The sequence below is a fragment of the Aulostomus chinensis genome, chromosome 15 (genome assembly GCF_037954235.1).
Source record: "Aulostomus chinensis isolate RoL2024-O1b breed Wild chromosome 15, RoL_Achi_v1.0, whole genome shotgun sequence".
NCBI classification, from domain to species: Eukaryota; Metazoa; Chordata; class Actinopteri; order Syngnathiformes; family Aulostomidae; genus Aulostomus; species Aulostomus chinensis.
Window position 1 is genome coordinate 10,423,741 of NC_141334.1, and position 20,173 is coordinate 10,443,913.

The window sequence follows — 20,173 nt, forward strand, 5'->3', positions numbered from 1 at the left end:
AACAAACATCGCAGCCAACAGGGATAAAAAAAATCCAAGCAAAAACATGAAACATGAATGACGTAGCCTGTCACTGACTCATGACACCAATACAGTACTAATCACCTGACCTTTATTCAAGTCCAGAACACGAGTGAGTACATGTTACATGAGACAGAACAATCAAGGCGCTGATTAGAGATGAATATTAATGAACATAGTGATGATTTTCCCAAAATTACTTTGATTACTTTGTTTGCAGGTTTCTACAAAACAACACCCTCCGCTTCATATCCAAACATGCCTTCAGCGGCCTGCGCAGCTTAAAGAAGCTGTGAGTAACCTGCTGAAACGTCCCTGCTATATGTCCCTTTTTTCAATGAGCTTCTTTTATTTCTTTGAGAAATGTGTTGGGTTTATGAAGAAATGTCTTCTCACATGATTGAAGTAACTAGATCTATGAACACTTCTAATTAAAATGGGATAGGCTTGTTGTTCTACAGGCCTTGGTTTAGTTTAAATGGAAGGAATTTTTTATTTTTTTTTAATAATTTTATACGAGATTTCATAGTTTTTTTAAATTTGATACTAGATTTCATAGTCGCACACAGTCTCAAAATCTTAGCCAAGACACGTTATATTACGGTTACGGGTGGTTGGATGTAAAATACAATTTTATTTTATTTGACACAAGCATTTGGGGACCACTATGAGAACCGCTCCCCTAGTACATTAAATTATATGAACTATTATTTTCCAGTATATGTTTGAGTCAGAGAAACACCTGTCCCCCTCTTCTTTCTTTCTTTCTTTATTTCTTTCTGTTTCTTTGCTTCTTAATCTTTCTGCAGGTTTCTCAGTGAGAATATGATATCCTCCCTCAGTCCTGGTGTGTTCCGAGACCTCCATCAATTACATTGGCTGTGAGTATCAGATGGAAATACATCGACGTGTGTGTGTGTGTGTGTGTGTGTGTGTGTGTGTGTGTGTGTGTGTGTGTGTGTGTGTGTGTGTGTGTGTGTGTGTGTGTGTGTGTGTGTGTGTGTGTGTGTGTGGGGAGGGGAGGGGAGGGGAGGGGATATTCACTGTACTGTGGTGTTTTGTAAATGCACTCTGAGAGGTTTTATACAGACAATATGAATGTTGGAGTCCTGTGTGTGTCTTTGCTGGAGCCAGGTTGGGTTTTGTGTGTTCTGCTTTCATTTTTAAAGAGATCTTCATGCCTGGTGTGTCCATATATGGGTGTCCTTTTAGGCGTGTTGCAAATTCCCCTCGCAAAACAAACCCACATTGACGTGCTTAAATCATCCGGGTTAGCAATATGGTGGTTATGTGGGAGAGCTGGATTTATCTGAGTTAAACCAGATGAGTTATGAATTACTTATGTTACGGAAAGTGGAACATTTCACTGGAGGTCAAGATTTTGATGATGCGCTCTTGGTTTTTAGGCCTGTAACCAATTAAAGAACTCGTTATCGATGTTTAGCAACTCCTGTTCATCGTGTTGTGGGATGTCAGTGATAAACATCTGCCTAAAGCACAGCAGATAGTATATTTGATACAAGTGTCTTAGGACAAAGTACTTTTACTTACGGACTGTTTAAAAATGAAATAAGCTTTGTTGTGCTATGTAGCTTTACCATCCGCGCTTGTGAGGTAGTGTATGGTGGCGTGTGTGTGTGTGAAGCATTTTTTAAAGGATTAATTAAATTACATGCCAATCTTATTACATTTGACATTTTTGGATGTAAGGATTTTCTTGTCAAGAAAAGAGGATTGATATCACTCAACTCAGGCAGCAGACATTTAGTAGAGTTTAGCCCAGTGTGAAGGCTCGGGGGGGGGGGGGCAACCAGCTAAAAAGCAGGCGTGTAGTAAGCATAAGACTTCATGAAATTCCACCAAAAGTACTCACTAAATTGTTAAGAGAAGATTTTTCTGTGCCAGGGTGCTGGATCACAACCCGCTGAGCAGCTTGTCCCAGGACACCTTCATCGGGCTCCAGTCTCTCATGTTCCTGTGAGTTGCCTTGTTTTTGACAGAAATAACAAAATATCAAAAACTAATTTGTAAGGAGAACATTGAAGAAAACTGTGGATGCCTCGGCCCGACCTGTGACTTTAGCAAAAATGAAGAATTTAGTCACAGACAAGCTCATTTGTTGATATCACACTGCAAAGATGGTGATGACTCAGCCAGTAATTTATATTCATCATCCTTCGTGCTCCAAAAACAGGTCTTGTAAACCTTGTCAAGTGTCAGTGTCCCACCAATGACTGAAAGGGAGGTTTGCCTGACTTTTCACTTAATATCATGTGTTGTGAAGGGAAAAGAGATGAAACAAACCTGCAATAGCCAGTCAGAACGAGCTGACTGGGACACCAACTTGATGTTCTGCACGTTAGCTTGTACACCGGCCTTCGACACCAACCATGAAGCTTTATTTCCTCCAGCTTGCACTGGAGAATTAAACAATACTCATTCAGTCTTCTCAGCCATGACTTTGTCCATGATATTTATTTAGCCTGCTGCTCCTCTCCTAAAGGGGGCAGGGCAATGAAGAAATGCCGTGTGACACAGATACAGCAAGTAACGGTTCAGGGCACTGTGTTTGTCAAGAGTCAGAGAGTTGAGACCGACAATTTGGGCATGTTTGACTCATTGAGGAATTCATTTTCATTTTGTGTCATAACACACCTCTTTGTGCTTTGTTGTTTTGGTTTCCATGCGTACCGTTGCTTCTCTTCCTTTATTAACCTGTTTTCCTCTTGTCTTTTCTCACCATCATTGTCATTTTGCTCCCCCTCATTCTGCCTGCCTCACTGACCCAGCCCCAGTCAGCCCTCTCCGCAGCATAGCATAAGTACAGGATGGTACCCCTTGGTTTTGTGTGTCTCTTCCCTTCCTGCTGTCATCTGCTTACAGCTCATCGCTCTTTTTGACTCGCTGTGTTTTCCTCTCTGCACTGTAAAAAAAACAAAAACAACAACCTGTCGTTTTTACAGGAAAACGCTGGCAGCTGTGGTTACCAGAGTATTCCTGTCAAAAATACAGCAGCACTGTAGATAACTTTACTGAAGAAACATGTAAATTGATTTACAGTGAATTAATTTACATCTTAATCACATGAAAAAACTGTTAAGTCTACAATAAAAATTTTGACAATTTACAAAGGTTCGCTGCGATTTAAACAGAAAATATACGTTTTTGGGTTTACAATACTTTTCTGTAGGGATTTTACATAGTTTTGATGTAAATTTGACGGTCATTTCTTACGGTCATTATCATACAGTCATACAGTCAGTCATTCACCAGTTTCAGTACATATTCTCTCAATATTCATGAAATTAAATATAAAAGCCTCGTTCGTGTGCTTTCTCTCCATCTGCCTCTTCTGTCTGGTAGTTTTATCTCCTGGGAGATAAAACTACCAGACAGATATCTACAGTACATCGCCCTCTTTTGATTTCTCCAACAGTCAAAGGAGAGTCTCTTGTCTCTGGTCTCCGCTTTGTTTATCCTCATATCCATCTGAAGTTTTACCCTTTAAGATATCAAGCTTTGGTTTTAAGCTGACAACGAGGAGATTACATGTTCAGACTATGTAATTCTTCAACCACTAAGAACAAGTTAATCCACTCAACAAATAGGGGTCAGAGTTTTTTGATCTGCATCAACTCCAATGATAGTTTTTGTATATTCCATGAATGTTCAGCAGTGCACCTTAAATTCTAGTAGGTAGGACATAGATCAAACATGTTGACTGCTCTAAAGGCTGAGTTACTGTGGACATGTACTTGAGTTTACTCTCCGTGTTGCAGCTGCTTCATGCTAAATGGACATGGCTGGCTCTTTCTGCATTCTGGACCCACAACGAAGTGATGCAGCAGTTAAAAAACATGTTTTTGAGTTAAAAACACATACTTTTGAGTACTTGGAAGGGAAAAAATTCTTTAATATTAGGCACACATGAGGTGGTTAATTGTCTCCTTTTTATCTTCTTGAAGTCTTCACTTTTGCAGCTTTGCTGTAGCAGTCAGATTCACATAAGAAGTTTTCAAATCAGGCCCAACCCTGAAATGGCAAAATAAAGCTGAGAAATGACTATAATGGAATATCTCCAACCTATTTAAAATCTCTGAAAATATCATGTTACAGCAGTGATATTAAGAGAAAGAAACCCTTATGAGGAAGGAAGACGATTTTATGAAATTGGATCACTTTTGCATGAGTAATTTCTTTGAAGCATCAGATTTAGTTTTTGGAGTTTAGCAGACAGGGTGTCTTTGCTCCATTTCTCCAGGATTATTACTGAATGATATTTAAATTGTTACGATGTTACTGAATGAAGTTAATGATACAGATGTTCATAAAGATCGCCAATTTTGACACGAATGGCTCAATTTCCATTTGTTGAACAGAATATTTCAGCCTCGTAACAGTGGTGGGCAGTTTCCCTCTTTGTAAACCAGTTTGTTTCCAGGCTTACAAAATGTTTCAGAGAGTTCAAACAGCAAACCGTGTCATTGCAGCTGTGATGGAGCTTATCCTGCAGTTTAATCCCTCTGCTCTCACATGTTTGCTTTCTCTTTTCTTCACAGATCTATGGTGGACATCTCCTTACACCAGCTTCCCCACCCAAGCTTCTGTCAACACATGCCTGCCTTGGACTGGCTGTTAGTTTTCTCCAAATATATACGCGCGCGCGTGCGTGTGTGTGTGTGTGTGTGCGTGCGCGCGCGCAGGTGTATTGTGAATGTGCATGGCACGGTAGATGTCTGCGCTCTAAGGTTCTGAGCAGACAGAGGGATGTGAGTGTTTATGACAGGGCTGCAGACCCGAAGAAAACTTGGCGACTTTTTGAAAGGCGCCGTGTCTTGGTTTCACTGCTGTGGTTCTGCTTGATGAGTCCTAACTCTGATACTGACCTCACCTTCTGTTTCACGACTGCTGCCTGGATAAAACTGTTGTAGGAAACGTGATGAATATTAAGAACTTAAAAAATGTGTTCAAGGGTATGTTTTATTCTTTGTTCTCAGAATGTTCTTCATTCTTAAGATATCATTTTTGAGGCATTCGTGATAGTGGGATGCTGCAATTTTCCAGCCAGCCAGGATGTCAGCCCATGTACATTATGAGAACTTGTAGGACCGGTAGTTGTGGAAATGTTCCCTGGGAGCTTAGCTCCACTTCAGTTATTAGAATTACTGAGCAGCTCGTGTTTGTCACTTTGTTACTTTCTTTTCCTGTTATTGTTTTTCTCTGCTCCCTCAAGCTCAAACAGACAACTGTATCTTTAATTTAATGTGAATTTAGAATGGGTATTAGTAAAAGTCAAGTCTCATTTGTGCTTATGTGTTAGCTTGACAGTACACGTTGTGTTCTTCTGCTTTCAGGGACCTTGAGGGAAACCACATTCAGACTCTCAACTATTCCATCTTGAAGACGTGCAGCAAGCTCGAAGTTCTGTTAGTATCACACTTTAAAACCTCATTAAAAAAAACCTCAATGATTGAAATATGGGGAAAAAATGCGTCATTGAGGTTTCCTCTCTAAGACGTAAACTATTAAAAATGAAAATTGAATCAATTTGCCAGGATGAAGCTTAGGAAAAGGTTTCCCAAAATAATTGTGTTTCGATCAGTACTTAACAAACGCATTTATACCTGAAATTATCTGATGAAATACATTTTTGCTATTTTGCAAGTTTGTAATGTAATTTCTTTATAATGCACATTATTAACTTGAATTCAACAAATGATGTCAGACCTCTGCCTGCAATTTGAGAAACATCGCAACTTTGGTTTCCATGTCTCTCTGCTGTACAACAAAAAAACCCTCGTAGCCACACAGATTCAAACCCAGATATCTGTAAGTGAATAAAATGCAATCGATGAAGGTCGAATCTGGTTTGCCTGTTCCAGTTCATATGTAGCTCAGAGACGAGTTGTACTTTCAACTGAACACACACACTTTAACGAAGAGCATGAACAACAACAAATGCCCAGTCGCATGTCTTGTCCAAGCTCATTAGTAAGAAGTGGGTCGACAAAGGACAATAAAAAGCTGCTGCATCACTGCCAAATTTGCTGACTGCCGGTAAATGTCACATAATGAAACCTGCAATTGTGTCAGCTGCAATCAGAGATTAATTTTATAGTATGAAACCCTGAAGGCTCTTGTACCAGAACTGGAGCAGAAGGTAGAACAAAACAAATATTCCAGCTTTGGGAGCTTTAGCTGAAGATTTCCATGAGACTGAAACTTTGTTTTATTAAATTTGAGTTGCTGAGAGCAAAACTTTAATATAGAGTGGAGATCTTTAGTCTGGGGTTTCACCAGAAGTTTTCCTGCTGGAGGAGTCAGGGGGTGTTTAGTTGGGATGTACCGGACAGAAAGCAGTGGAATCACTTGCTGGTTTCCTTTTGAAAGCTAAATCAATGGCATGTGTCTCTTCAGTTTCTGGTCAACTTCAACATCCTTCTTCACTGTTCCCAAATGTAAGTCTCGTAATGAAACAATGCAGGTAGACAGCTCTGAAGACCCCCCCAAGGTCAACAAGGTCAACTTCTGCTTAATGTCATGTTATGTCGTGCCTGCATTTGATTAAGTATTTGATAAGAGTAAAAAATACATTAAAAATTGTGTCTTCAGAGACTTGTTTTTTTACACAGAAGTGCTTGAGTGATTATTGGAGGAGGAGGCGAGGAGGAAATAGAAAGCCCTGTATCGACTGTTGATGTTTGGTCCACCACAGGGGATTGAACTGCCACTTTGCACCTCTCAGCTTAGTTTCTAACAGCGGTTCTGTCCTTTTCAGGTTGTTGATGGATAACAGAATTAGAAGAGTTCCTGAAAACACCTTCCAGTCTCTGTGGAAACTAGCCGAACTGTGAGTGACCATCTATTTCTGTTTGCTGCTGCAGTTTATTAACGAGAAGGCGTTGGTCTTAAGAAAAATGCAATCAGTATAGTTTTTTTCTTCTTATTGCTTATTCATTTTTTTCCACAGGCAAATTTTTGTAATTAATGTCGATGTAATACCTAGATTTTTTTTTGATACCTATGATGACTTCCTGTTCTGTATTTACAAATTAAATGGAAGAAAAGGAGCACAACCAGGTGCTATCTCTTCCAAGTATTGTATTTCACAGGCTGGCTGTCATTCAAACACAGAACCACTTACACCCTGAGATGGAGCTTCAGTGCTAATAGAGCTATAGACTCAAATGTCAAACAGTAAGAAATCTGAAAGATGGAGCTGTCAGGAACCGGTGATCCATACTCTCATGACACGCTGATGAAATCTCCAAAGAGCCTTCAAACCTGTTCTTTTGGATGTGCAAATATCCTCTAAGATCATTGCTATTTTAAAGTCAGTCAGCTCTTAAAATTTAAATCATTATTTATGATGGATGAGCAAAAAAAAAAAAAAAAATGCTCAAAGGATTTCCCCCATCATTTGATTCTGCCTCTTGCTTGTAAACAGGAAACAAGTTCGATCCAGACTTCAGTTTCGTTAAATCGTGATGTCATATTCTGTTTTTTTTTTTTTTTTTACTTTATAATCAGAATCAGAAAACCTTTGTCTGAGATGAGAGAAAATCTTCTCTAACAACCATCATTTTCCTCTTGTCCCTCCTTTGTTTCTCTCTTTCCCTCTTTTAAGAGATCTTTCCAGCAACAGGATCCAGGAGCTGCCCAAAAACACCTTTAAGAGCCTCTCCAAGTCACTCCTTAAACTGTAAGTAGCTTCATACTGGGTTTTTCATCATGTGAGGATTATTACAAGGTGAGATAAGACTGAAGCGCGGTGCAGTCGCATGTTTTAAGGTTGGATTGAGAAAACTTTAATGTTGATGCTGCTTTTCCTGTGTCAAATAGACAAAAGATATTATACAAAATAAAAATGTTCATGTTTATACGACCCTCGTTGTTGTGTGGAGTGAAGTGGATCGCCATGTTTTTAGCATCATTAGACAAAGCCATTCAGAACCTGTCCTCGAGGTCTTGAAACACTGGAAACTAATTAGTCATGGTTGTTGTTGGGTTTGGTTTTTTTTTTTGTTTTTGTTTTTTGAAAAATGTTGCAATGATGCAGAATTATAATGTGACACATAAATTTTAAATGCATGATCCAAATAACAAGACGGTTCTGTCTTGTAGATTAAAACAATTCTAGGGACCACACACCGGGGACCTTTTTGATGAATAATTCAGTCTCCTAAATGTTTGTAGACTTTGATAGGAAGGGATTATCCTCACAAAATTGTCTCATCTCTCTTTGCTGTCAGTTTGCTTGCCTAAAGAAAATATAATCTCATAAACAAGTGACTGTTTGCCTTCCCAATGAGCCAGCGTGCACAACAGCACCGCCCTGAATCAGGCAAAACTCCCCTACCGGAGTAAATGGGAACTATCCCAGTCTCCATTGCCTTGGATCCCATTTACGTGACTGTTTTTAATTATTTACCTACAAGGACTGGCCATTTTGCAAGCATTTTCCTTCCTTTCGAATATTAAAATGCAAAGATCTCAAATATTATCATTTACTATTTTTTTATAATAATGGGGTGGAGGAGTTCTGCTGCCTGAATAGTGCCATTATAAAGTTAATGAGCAGGTATTGTGTGGGCGTGATGCTTTTGAAATGAAATTAAACTGAACAATACCAGTTTGTCGTGAAAGCGAGGAAATGACAGACAGATCGAATCAGTTGTGACAGCAGTTTCACACAGTTTGAACCAGCTTGACAGGCTGTCTGTTTTTTCTTATCGGGTCTTTCAGCACCAGTGTGTTGGTGTGTGGTAGGTTCAGCTGTTTCACGGGGATCAGAAGTAAATGGTGGATTGGATATGTGGTTTCTTGTCAGATGTCACCCAGAATTAACAGCCCTGTTGCGGTCAATTGTAGCCTCCTTTTAAAAATTTGACATCAGTTAACCATGACATCCATTTGGCAAACTCATGATGGGAACGTCCATGAATGAACACATTCCAATTCAAAAGTTTATAGGTTGTAAATAAAACATATGCAAAAAAAAAAACCACACGCAACAAGAAAATGGATTTTGTTCCGATACATTTTTTTTTTATCTGGGTCAGCTCACTTGGTTTGATGCCAGTTTTCCTCAAGCAGCAAGTAGCATTCTAATCATTGATTTTCTCCTTTGTCTCTCCACATCAGCAAAAACTGAGGTGCAGTTTATCAGACCACAACTGTGGTCTGATAAACTGCAAAAGGTCCTGATAATTTCACATCAAATATGAAGAATTTGTTTGAGAAACTGATGAAAGTCCATCCACACATTATAGAACTAAAATTAAAAAAAAAAAAAGATTATGATTACGGCACAATTTTTAAAATGTTAACACACGTTAAATAGCTGTGTTTAGTTTCATTTTTAAAATTTGTAATGTCCAAGTCATTGTATACACATAATAAGAATGCGTTTTGTCTGGTTTTTCCAATGAGGTCTTGTGTAATGTTCCAGCAGTAATGATCCATCCCCACAACCTCACACACACTCACACACACACACACACACACACACACACATTTGTAAATGAGAGCAGAATCAGACAAAGGTGGTGGAGGTGGTTTGCCAGTTGCTCCGTTGATCGGACAACCCAATCACTTTATGCCATATTTTCCAAGTCCCAGACTGATCTGAAGAAGAAAGGCCATCTCGGCTCCTTGCTGACCTTCTTGTCTTGCCATCTGTGCTTTGTCTTTAGATTTGTTTACATTTTAATCCTGTTTTTTTGTGGTCATTTGTGTTAGATTCTTTGTTCCCTTTGTCTGTTTTGCTAGTTTTTCATTGCTAAAGTAGTCCTGTCCTGTATCCTGTTCCTGAGTCCTATGGGATCTTTGTTTTTGTTTTAATGAGTTAAATGAAACAGTTCTTTGATTTAATTGGTGTGATGAATATCTATGTTAATGACTCCAGATTAGTGGCCGATTATGTCTGCACATTTTCTTTCCTCTTGCAGAAATATCTCCCACAATCCCTTTCTCCGCATTCACCCCAGCCACTTCAATCACCTAACACATCTTCAGTCTCTGTAAGTACAACCCCCCCCCCCACACACACACACACACAGCAGCTTGTTAAAATCCATTTGCTGCAGTGAATTCTACTGTTTTTTTTCGCAGTGCGCTGGAGGGGATCGAGATACCAGATATTCAGACTAAAATGTTCCTCCCGATGGAGAACCTCTCCCACATGTAAGTACACGTTGGTGTCATAATCCTGTCATCGCTGAAAAACCAAACATGACATCTTGTTCTGTCCTTCCCATGTGTCATTATTTGTCTATCTAACGCTCTTCTCCTCTCGTCCTTTAGCTACTTTAAGACTTTCCAGTACTGCTCGTATGCACCTCATGTCAGGTCCTGTAAGCCCAACACAGACGGGATCTCTTCTTTTGAGGACCTCCTGGCTAACATAGTTCTGCGAGTGTCTGTCTGGGTAATGGCCTTCATTACCTGCTTCGGTAACCTCTTAGTTATCGGAATGCGGTCGCTGATACAGGCTGAAAACAACCTGCATGGAGCCTGCATCAAAGTCCTCTGCTGTAGGTAGCCACACACACACACACACACACACACACACACACACACACACACACACACACACACACACACACACACACACACACAGCCACTGTAGTTAAGGAAAATGACAAATATACAGTTAAATAAATATTCATGCACCAGCTTGAACTAATTTTAGGATTATTATCAGATAAAAACAGGCTTACACCTGCAGGTACCACTGTTTTTGTTTTTAAGTAAAATTTAAATGTCATTCTAGGACGGTTATCAGGCAAAGGAAAGATTGTTGAAGAGGCTAGAAGTCAAATTCACACTGCAAACTGGAGAAGCAAGGGCCTTATTTAATATTTAACATCATCACCCACATGTTTCTGCGAAACTGGATTTTTTTCTGTTGTGTAAGGCATCAAGTGGAGGAAAAAAATGCATTATTGTTGTAAATTTACTGCAGCTTGGTGAGAATCCTGCCTGGATACAACAGGTGGATCTAATTGAGGACATCTTGAACAAATTTAAGATACTACAGGCATCAATGTAAGATTTTGTTTGATGCATTTCAGACAGCAGAGACACCATCTCACCTGTACACGATGCAAGGCAGAGTAGTCCATTCACACAAACATAAGCTCGTGAGATTTTCCTCTCATTATCTCTGGGATCGTTATGACTCACAGATCCATGGTAGCAGTGCATTGCTCCTTGAAATGAAAGCTGCCGATTCTAAATGTCTTGCATTTCATCCTTAAAGCCCTGCATTATTTATTTATTTTGTTGTTGTTGTTGTTTTATCAAGAGTGAATCCTCTCAGTTTGATAGAGAATTCTCCAATCATGCGCAGTGAGGACGATGTGATTAAAAATCACAGAGCAGCAGTGTGAAGGACTCAGGCGGAGTTTGGTGATGCGTACAAATTCCTTTCACTTTGGCAAAAGGTGTGGGCCTTTCTTTATATTGTATCTCTATCCAGCAAACACACACACTAGTGATTTTATTATCTCTTTGGCAGAGGTAAAAGTGGTGGCTGCAGATGTACAGTTGATGCAGATATCTTCAGGCTGGGTTACTGTGTTCCACACCACAGGGAGATGAGTATCTTTTTCCTTGGAATAAAATTAAATTCTTATTCCAACTCAAATGAGGTTCTTACTTTAGAAGTCTTTCAGAGAAATTCTTCGCCCCTGTCTGCATTCTAACAGAGAGTTCACTTTATCAATCAAAGGCACTTTTAATGACATTTTTTTTTAATGAATGATGAAAGCGGCAGCTTTAAGAAAGCTCTGCGAAATCTGTTCACTTTTGCTCCACAGACAGACGTTAAAGTTTAAAAATTGGAACTGTGGTGTTTGTACTTGAAGCACCTGCTCACTCTCACGTCTTTTTGTGTGTGTGTGTGTGTGTGTGTGTGTGTGTGTGTGTGTGTGTGTGTGTGTGTTGTCCATCCAGGTCATCCCTTTCTCCTACTGTGGAGGGTAGAGTTAATGTTCTGTGGTGTGTTTTCATAAGAAATGCTGGTTTCAGGAACAGGAAGTGGCAGCAGATGGTAGATGGACAAACCCACAAACCCACGCAGGAACACTCACGTTTAAATAAAGACTTGTCTCACTTATCTTTCAGGTGCAGACTGCCTCATGGGTGTGTACCTGTTTTTTGTTGGCGTGTTTGATGTGAAATTTCGTGGCCAGTACAACCGTAATGCGCTAGTCTGGATGGAGAGTTTAGAGTGTCGGACCATTGGATTTCTGGCCATGCTCTCCTCAGAGGTGAATTAATACAGATTACCAACCACAAATAGAAATCACACACAGTTCACACACAGAAGTAAATATTGCAGACATATCTGTTGTCTTTTTCAGCTGGAAATTGAATTTAAACACAGTCTTGCACTTTCGAATGTTCCTTATCAGCCATTCCTGTAACAGCCCCCAGTGCTTTTGTCTCTTCAGATAAAAGATTTTTCTGTTTTTTCACTTATAGGGAATGTTGCTTATAATCTGCTCATTAGGCTATGCCTTTAGGAAATGACAAGTTCCACATAGGTACCAAATTGAATTGTGTATACAACATTTAGTCTCAAATTAACCTTTATTTACTAAAAACATAGTGATTCAACCCCAGCTGGTACAGAAACTCTCGATCACGAGTTTTAAATGTGTGAACTTGTATCCATTGATTTCATTTTAATTTGATTAATAAATCTGTGTTGTCTGAAACTTTTTTTTTAAAAGCACTTGAATTAACCAAAACCAGAAGAGTTTTCATCCCTGTGGCAAAGAAAAATCGAATACATTTTTCTTTATTTGATTTTTCAAGCTTTCATTAAATCTTCAGGGTAGCATACTAGTGCTAAATGTCTCATCTTATAGGAAACGTATATTGTGTGAGTTGATAGTCAGAGAAACAGGAACCAGAGGTACTTGTTACTCAGTGCTCCTGACATCTGTTGTGAGATGTCAGGAGCACTGAGTAACAGAACAAGGTAAATTGAGGGCTAAAAAAACAGTGTGCAAGCAAGAATATTTATTGAATGAGGCCCAATATTTTCCCTCAGGTGTCTGTTCTCCTCTTGACCTACCTAACCCTGGAGAAGTTCCTCGTCATTGTCTTCCCATTCAGCAACCTGCGCCCTGGCAAACTTCAGACGGGGGTCAGCCACACCAAAGACACTCATCCACATAATTTCCTCTTTTTACATACATGTATATTAGCAGGGGGTTTTTGGAGGCGGGTGGTATTTGAATTTTTATTAATTTTTGGATTTGGATATCTGTAAAACGGCACTAATATTTAGTGCTCACCACTTCTCTGGTATTTACATTAAGCAACACTGTCGACCATAGAAAACACTGCATTGGCTGCTATTTTCCTTCCAGCCTTCGCTCTGGTTAGGTTTACAGAAGTGACACTTCAGAGAAGATTCTAATTACTGCTAGAGCTACCAATGCTGTTGAAGCTTTAACTCCACCAAGCCAGACGGGCTACACAACACCAGGGATATTTTTAGATGACTGCAAATAAGCTGTAGGAACATGATGTCAGTTGACTCACCTTGTTCGTGTACCTAATCAAGAATCCTTGATCAAGATTGAGATGAAAAGATGAATCTATATTTGCATGGCATAATTTATTCTTTCTTCTTTCTTCTGGAGGAAATCAGTCAGCCTATTTTGGTTCAGGTTCATGCGATGCTGTATTGAAAGAATAAAAGATTATGAATGATATACTATTCATGGTAGCTGGCTCTTTCATCAGGTGTATGGCCATTACTATCAGTAATTTAAACAAGATACACTGTGCAGCCATTACAACCGACAACATCTAGATAGATTGATACCAAATCTGTGTTGGTCACTGCTACCTCCCCTACAGTACGTCCTCCTCCTGATGTGCTGGGTTGTTGGGTTTTGGGGTTTTTTGTTTTTTTTTTGGTAGGACGCTTATTCATTTTAAGGATGGTTTTAATGTGAAGTGCAATCTTTGTCTTTGTTGCTGCTGAGAGCCTTTAACACCATCCTAAAAGAGCAGAACCGCCTACCAAAAAATCTTGCTATGGTGTGTGTGTGTATATATATATATATATATATATATATGTATATATATATATATATGACATCAGTTTGATAAAAAGGGTCTCTGCTCTGTGAGAAAGCTTCCTTTGGCTTTCTCAGTGAGTCCAACTGGAGGTGCAGCTGTCTGATATATGAGCTCTGGGTAATTCAATGACATAAAAGTGTGGAAATCCAGTGAATTATCTTTCACTAGGAGATGTGCTGTCAAAGGTTTTAACAGCATGTTTGTGGTCCCACTTCAAGGTGGTCCTGGCCTCTATCTGGCTACTGGGTTTCATTATAGCTGCTGTGCCCCTGATGAACGAAGATGTGTTCGGAAATTATTACGGACACAATGGGGTCTGCTTCCCCCTGCACTCTGACAGGCAAGAAAAACCTACTGCAAGAGGATATTCTACAGGGATTTTTCTGGGTAAATTGAAAGATGAGTTGTTTCTTGAAAGGTCATTTTTAAATAAATGCATTTGAAGCAATTAAGAATTCGTTTGTTGATGTCTACACTATGGAGGAGTAGGAGGGCCAGGTATATGGAAAAGAGAGGGGGAAGATTTTTTTCATTTTATTTTGTATGTCACATATCAAGACTGAATGTTGAGCATTAGATTAAAATACCTCTTTGATAAAAAATAATTTCATGAAAGGGATTGACTGCCCTGCTTGAGTGTGTAGGTTACATCCTTGGAGAGTGTGCAAGTAGGCATTATTCTTGTTACAACTTCACCAGTTCCTCCAATCAATACAATACATAACATTCTGGTGAAACTCTTACTATCTCCACTTTATTCTCAAAATGCAAAATAAAAAAAGTGTCCTCCTCTGTTTTTTAAAACCTTGACCCTAATACTCTTCTGCACACAAACGTTCAAACTCTAAAAATGAAAATCATCAGTGATAGTTCATTCCGCTGTAAAACCTGCATCATTGCCTCCAATAAGCTATGCTAATTTACCATTTATTTTGAACGCTTCAAGAGCAGTTTGATTTCTTTTTAATTGACCTTGTAACACTGTCGCTATTATGTGCTAAATGACTCATACAAATGGGAACAGCAGTAAGCATTAGACTGAAATATCAACAATGCATGTGGAGTCTGTGTTCTCATTACACAATGTTCTCACTGGGTACCCGTGGCGACCTGGCAACACTGGTGAATGAATTGAAGGTTGCCACCTTTTTCGTCAGAAGGACATTAAAATAAGATTTTGACTTAATTCCTGAGCTGCAGCTGTTCAACCTTCGATTTAAGTGTTGTAGTGTTTGATCATACGCAAGTCGGTGTATCAGTAATGCATGCTTGTGATAATAGCTGTGCATCTGTGTTTACGGTAGTGTAAATTACACCTGCCCGCCTACGTTGTATGCAATTGTAAGTGTGTTAACATCCCGTGCCCCTCTTCAGGTCTAAACCTGGTGGCCTTCCTGGTGATCGTCTGCTCCTACTCCAGCATGTTCTACTCCATCTACAAAACTGGCATCAATGCAAAAGACCTGCGAAGTCGACTGCACAGAGATGTGGCCGTGGCCAACAGGTTCTTCTTCATAGTGTTCTCTGACGCCCTCTGCTGGATTCCTATATTTCTGGTGAAAATCCTCTCCCTGTTGGAGGTGGAGATACCTGGTAAGAAAGTGTTTTAGTTTAAATCCCAAATGTTTCTGTAATTTAAAATGAAAATTAGGTCAAAACATGATCCTCAAAACACTAAATTTGCCTGTCAAAGTCTCACTGATTTTTCTCCCCCTCTGTGTCTTCTTGGTGACTTTAGAAGTCAGAAAACACCAGACACGTTTTTTTAGTTTAACAACAGCAAAACTGTCAAACAGCTGTTTTCAGTGTATGTTTTTTAAGCTCAAATCAACTTACTGTTTGATGTATTTGAGAGTTTGTCAATGGATTTTTTTTTTTTTTGCTGTTGCAAGTCTTCAGTTTTCCATCCATCCATTTTCTACTGCGTATCCTGTTGAGGGTCGGGGTCGGGGGGGGGGGCGGGGCTGGAGCCTATCCCAGCAGCCTTGGGGTGAGAGGTGGGGTTCACCCTGGACAGATTACCAGATCATCACAGGGCCAACACATAGAGACAGACAACCATTCACACTCTCAGTCACACCTACAGTCAATTTAGAGTATCAATCAGCCTTGTCCCCTCTTGATGTCTTTGGACTGTGGGAGGAAGCTGGAGTACCAGAGAGAACCCACACAGGAACAGGGAGAACATGCAGACTCCACACAGAAAGATCCTGTGATGGAGCCTGGGGCTCAAACCCTAACCTTCTTGCTGTGAGGCGACAGTGCTGACCACTGCACCACCGTGCCGCCTCGTAGTCGGTCTTCCTTAGCTCAGATTAAAACATGTCACTGGCATTTTCTGAATTCTGCAGTCACAATGAAGTCATGCAGGTGGAGAAAAACTAAACATTTTGATCCCTTGACACTGCTATTTACACTACTTTTGCTATGGAACAGCATCATAAAATGCATCCTCAAGCTTAAAATGAGCAACATGCATCCTATCTTTCTGTAGGCACCATTTCTAGCTGGGTTGTCATCTTCATCCTCCCCATCAACAGCGCTTTGAATCCCATCCTGTACACCTTGACCACCAGTTTCTTCAGAGAGCAGGTTGAACTTTTACTCTGTCGGTGGCAGAGGCGGCACACTTTGAAAAAAGACCACAAAATCATCACCTCCTCCTCTGTCTTCATGGACGCCTCACGGGCTCCCTGTTTCCAGCCTCGAGCCTACCTCCAGCATGTGTCGCTGAGATCTGCAGATCCTCGTTACGCCTGAGGGCAATGTCATAAACCTTTGGGTTGCGGGCTTGTTGTTAGCTGCACCTTGAAGCTCCTACGAGAGGAACTGCTGTGTTTTAATAAGACTTCCAAGAGGACCGAGCTGTCTCATCATGCTCTGACAGCCTTTGTTTATAAATGTATCCCCGACATACACAGGACCTGAGGAAGGACTGTTTGACCTGTGTGAAAGAGGAACCAGTGATTAAAACACGACCAACGGCTGGACTGTGGAGTTCCAAAATGTGATGATAAAATGTTTCATTTCAGTCAAGACTGATCGTTTTATGATCCAATTTGACGACCAGAACAGAAGCCTGGTTAAGTTACCTTTTTTATGTAATCATTTTATGTAGCAGACTGATTTTTCTGTTCCTTCAGATTTGAGCGCAACAGCAGTGCTGAAGGGAACCACGATCTTTCACTAAACTTAAACAAGTGTGACTAAACCAAACCAGACGTCATAGCCTTCACACATCTTAAAACATCAATAGCGTCACATCATTAATCCAACGACCTACCACGCTGTCACGCAGCATGCTCCGTTATGAAGGAGCAGCGAGGGAGGGGACGTGCAACCAAAACTTGTCACATCTGATTCATGGAAATTCATTCATGGGAATTCCAGCTGTAATGTCTCTGCGCTCTGTTTGACTTTTTGGCTGAACTGCAACAGCAGGGCCACTGGTGCTATCTGGGTCATCATTGCTGCCGGACACTTGCATTGTTGGCTGCTGTAATTTCAGATCATTGTTAAGTTGCTTGTTTGAAGTTGTGTTTTCAATGTGCACTCTCTTCTACATTTTTACAAGCAGGTCTAACCCTTGTGGCTTGTTGTAAGTGGAGTAGTTTTAGGGGAGGCAGTGAACTTTGGGTGCAAAAATGATAAAAAAGGACCCTCACTAACTGCGATTTGGTTCCTTTCATTCAGACTGAAGAGCCACAGAAAAGAATGAGGTCATTTTCAAATGTAATGTCAGTAGTTTGCAGTCACAAATCATCCCTTTAAATCAACTTTATTCAGCAATTTTGTTTCATCAATCATGGACTTCATTTCAGTGGCACACTGAGTCTGGTACAGACTCCTCCAAATATCTCTTCTGTGTGTAGGCAAGGCTTGACACTCACTGGCGTGTCATGCAGCTGTCAGGTAGCATAAATTTGTTTAGAATCCCTCAGAACTGAAAACATGCTAGAGGGGAGAGGGAGAGGGGATTTATAGAGCGTGCTCCATATGCACTGCCAATAACTCAGTCAGTGTAATGCTACTGTAGCTGTTTGTCCAGATCGACGATGTGGGTGAGGACATCAATAAACGTTAAAGATGACACATTAGAACCAAAAGTCTTTTCATCATGTTGACAAATGTTTTTGCTCCTCTTTTTCTCAGTCTTGTTGTTAGAGTCACTAGTTACACTCGGGATCATGTAACAATTGTGCGGTCCTCTGCTAATTTTAAAATCAGAACATTCAAATGAGCCAACGTATTGTATTCTACCGCCTGTTTCAGCTGCTGTTCAGCAAAGCTACATAATGCTGCTCTTTAAATGAATATGTTTTTCATGATATCTATGTCACCACTCTTATCAGTGAGACAGTTTACAGCAGGGGTCTGGAAGTCCAGAGGGTCACTGATTGTACAGTCCTGCCACTGGGGGGGCCAACTTCAACTATTTGCACAAAAACATTTCAAGTAATCAGTTGCACTTGCTTTTGAAACAAACATTCAGATTTAAAAAAAAAAATGCAATTCAGTGTTTATGGAAATAATGAGGAAAAAGTAGGTTGTATTTCACTGTAATTTGATATCAGGTGGAGGTCCATATTAAACAGCGGGGCCGTATGCGTGTGGCCCCTGTACTGAGGGTCTTGAGACCTCTGGTTTAAGGTTCAGTTCATTATCGTATCTACATAATCCTCTCCAAGAAGAGAGGGTTTATGAAAATCTGTCATTGTAATGGCTGAATGTCACAAGCTGCCGCCACAACTTAAGCAACGACAGAAAATAGCAGAACAAGAGAGAAAAAGCAAATGTCCAAGCAGCAGCAGTGAAAAAAATAAAACGCATTATAATTGTGTTTCCCAGAGCAGTGTTTGTAAAAGGGTTTATTTTTCTGTCTGACCAAAGGGTTTAAGCGTCTCCTGGGAGGCGGCTGAGCTCTCTGGTCATTCTGCTGTGTTGTTTTTTTTTTAATTTTTTTTTATTACTGGTCTATAAAACAAGCTGTTAATAAGCTCTATAAAATCTAAGATATGACTCAAAGCCTGCATATGTGCATTTGCATTTTAACTAGGTTGTGATCAATGGGCCATTAAATAGCTACAAAATCATGATGTTAATGCTATTTTTAAGTTAAGCTATAAACTTTGAGTTAAAGGGAGTGAAAATTAAAATACCTCTGCTTGATTATTCTGGAATTGTGTCAAAATGGGATACGATACAATATAAATGTAAATTTCAATTTACTGTTTGTGAAGGATTTTAATTCCATGCACAAAGCAGTGACGATGTGGGTTTCACCAGCTAGTGACAGGGGAAAAGGAGGTAGACAGAAACATCCAACAACCAGTCAATGTTGTTAAACTTTTAACGCCAGCAGCCACTGTCCTCCTGTTTCCTGCTGACTAAAATGATATTTTACCATATTTTTCCTATCATGGATAGAATCAGAGTATTAACCTGCACTAAGTGGCTCTAACTTGCAGGTTTGTCCTTACCGAGTGTGCTCTCACTCATAATGAACCTGAACCAATTTGCTACACCTTGATGCTGTTGAGTCATCCTTTTTTTTTTTTTAAGCAGATTTGTTTTTACAAATATTTTAATATTTGGTTGTAGCATGACATATAACTTTCAGTTCACTATTCCATTATTGTATACTGTATGGTATTGTATGGTATACTATGTTAGGCGTTTACCTTTGGTTTGTATTTCTATTTATACTGTAAGTTTCGAGAGTAAGGGGTGGTAATGATTTTACACAATTCTGCAAAGTATATACAAGTATTTTATTATATGCTCTGCAGATGTACTTTTTTAAAAAATATTTGGTACTGGAGCTAGTTTTTTTTGTTCATCACTGTTTGTTGGAGTCAGGCTGGTGAATTTCATGTTTATTGGTTTCCTCACAGAGATGGCCTGCCGACTGAAGTTAATAAAAGTAAAAAAGCCAAGAACAAATATGAAGTATATGTAAACGCTTTTGCCTCTTGTCTGAGAGAGAAAAAAAAGAGGAAAATCCACAGAGGCTAAATACCTCAAAGTAACCTGGCAGGAACATAGC

The 20,173-nt window shown here is 39.8% G+C and overlaps 1 protein-coding gene across 4 annotated transcripts in view; it reads left to right on the forward strand.

Moving 5' to 3' along the window:
- rxfp2a (relaxin family peptide receptor 2a) overlaps positions 1 to 20,173 on the forward strand; it is a 31,775-nt gene extending 11,602 nt beyond the window's left edge. For 3 of the 4 annotated variants that reach the window (XM_086227160.1, XM_086227162.1, XM_086227163.1), the window contains 15 exons: positions 242 to 313; positions 831 to 902; positions 1,927 to 1,998; positions 4,581 to 4,655; positions 5,376 to 5,447; positions 6,800 to 6,871; positions 7,649 to 7,723; positions 9,972 to 10,043; positions 10,135 to 10,206; positions 10,327 to 10,556; positions 12,151 to 12,296; positions 13,085 to 13,180; positions 14,346 to 14,514; positions 15,502 to 15,720; positions 16,622 to 20,173. In XM_086227160.1, the coding sequence (XP_086083286.1) occupies positions 242 to 313; positions 831 to 902; positions 1,927 to 1,998; positions 4,581 to 4,655; positions 5,376 to 5,447; positions 6,800 to 6,871; positions 7,649 to 7,723; positions 9,972 to 10,043; positions 10,135 to 10,206; positions 10,327 to 10,556; positions 12,151 to 12,296; positions 13,085 to 13,180; positions 14,346 to 14,514; positions 15,502 to 15,720; positions 16,622 to 16,887 (1,780 nt within the window). In that variant the 3' untranslated portion in view covers positions 16,888 to 20,173. The remainder of the gene's footprint in view (positions 1 to 241; positions 314 to 830; positions 903 to 1,926; positions 1,999 to 4,580; positions 4,656 to 5,375; positions 5,448 to 6,799; positions 6,872 to 7,648; positions 7,724 to 9,971; positions 10,044 to 10,134; positions 10,207 to 10,326; positions 10,557 to 12,150; positions 12,297 to 13,084; positions 13,181 to 14,345; positions 14,515 to 15,501; positions 15,721 to 16,621) is intronic. The other variant, XM_086227161.1, reaches the window with a different exon arrangement.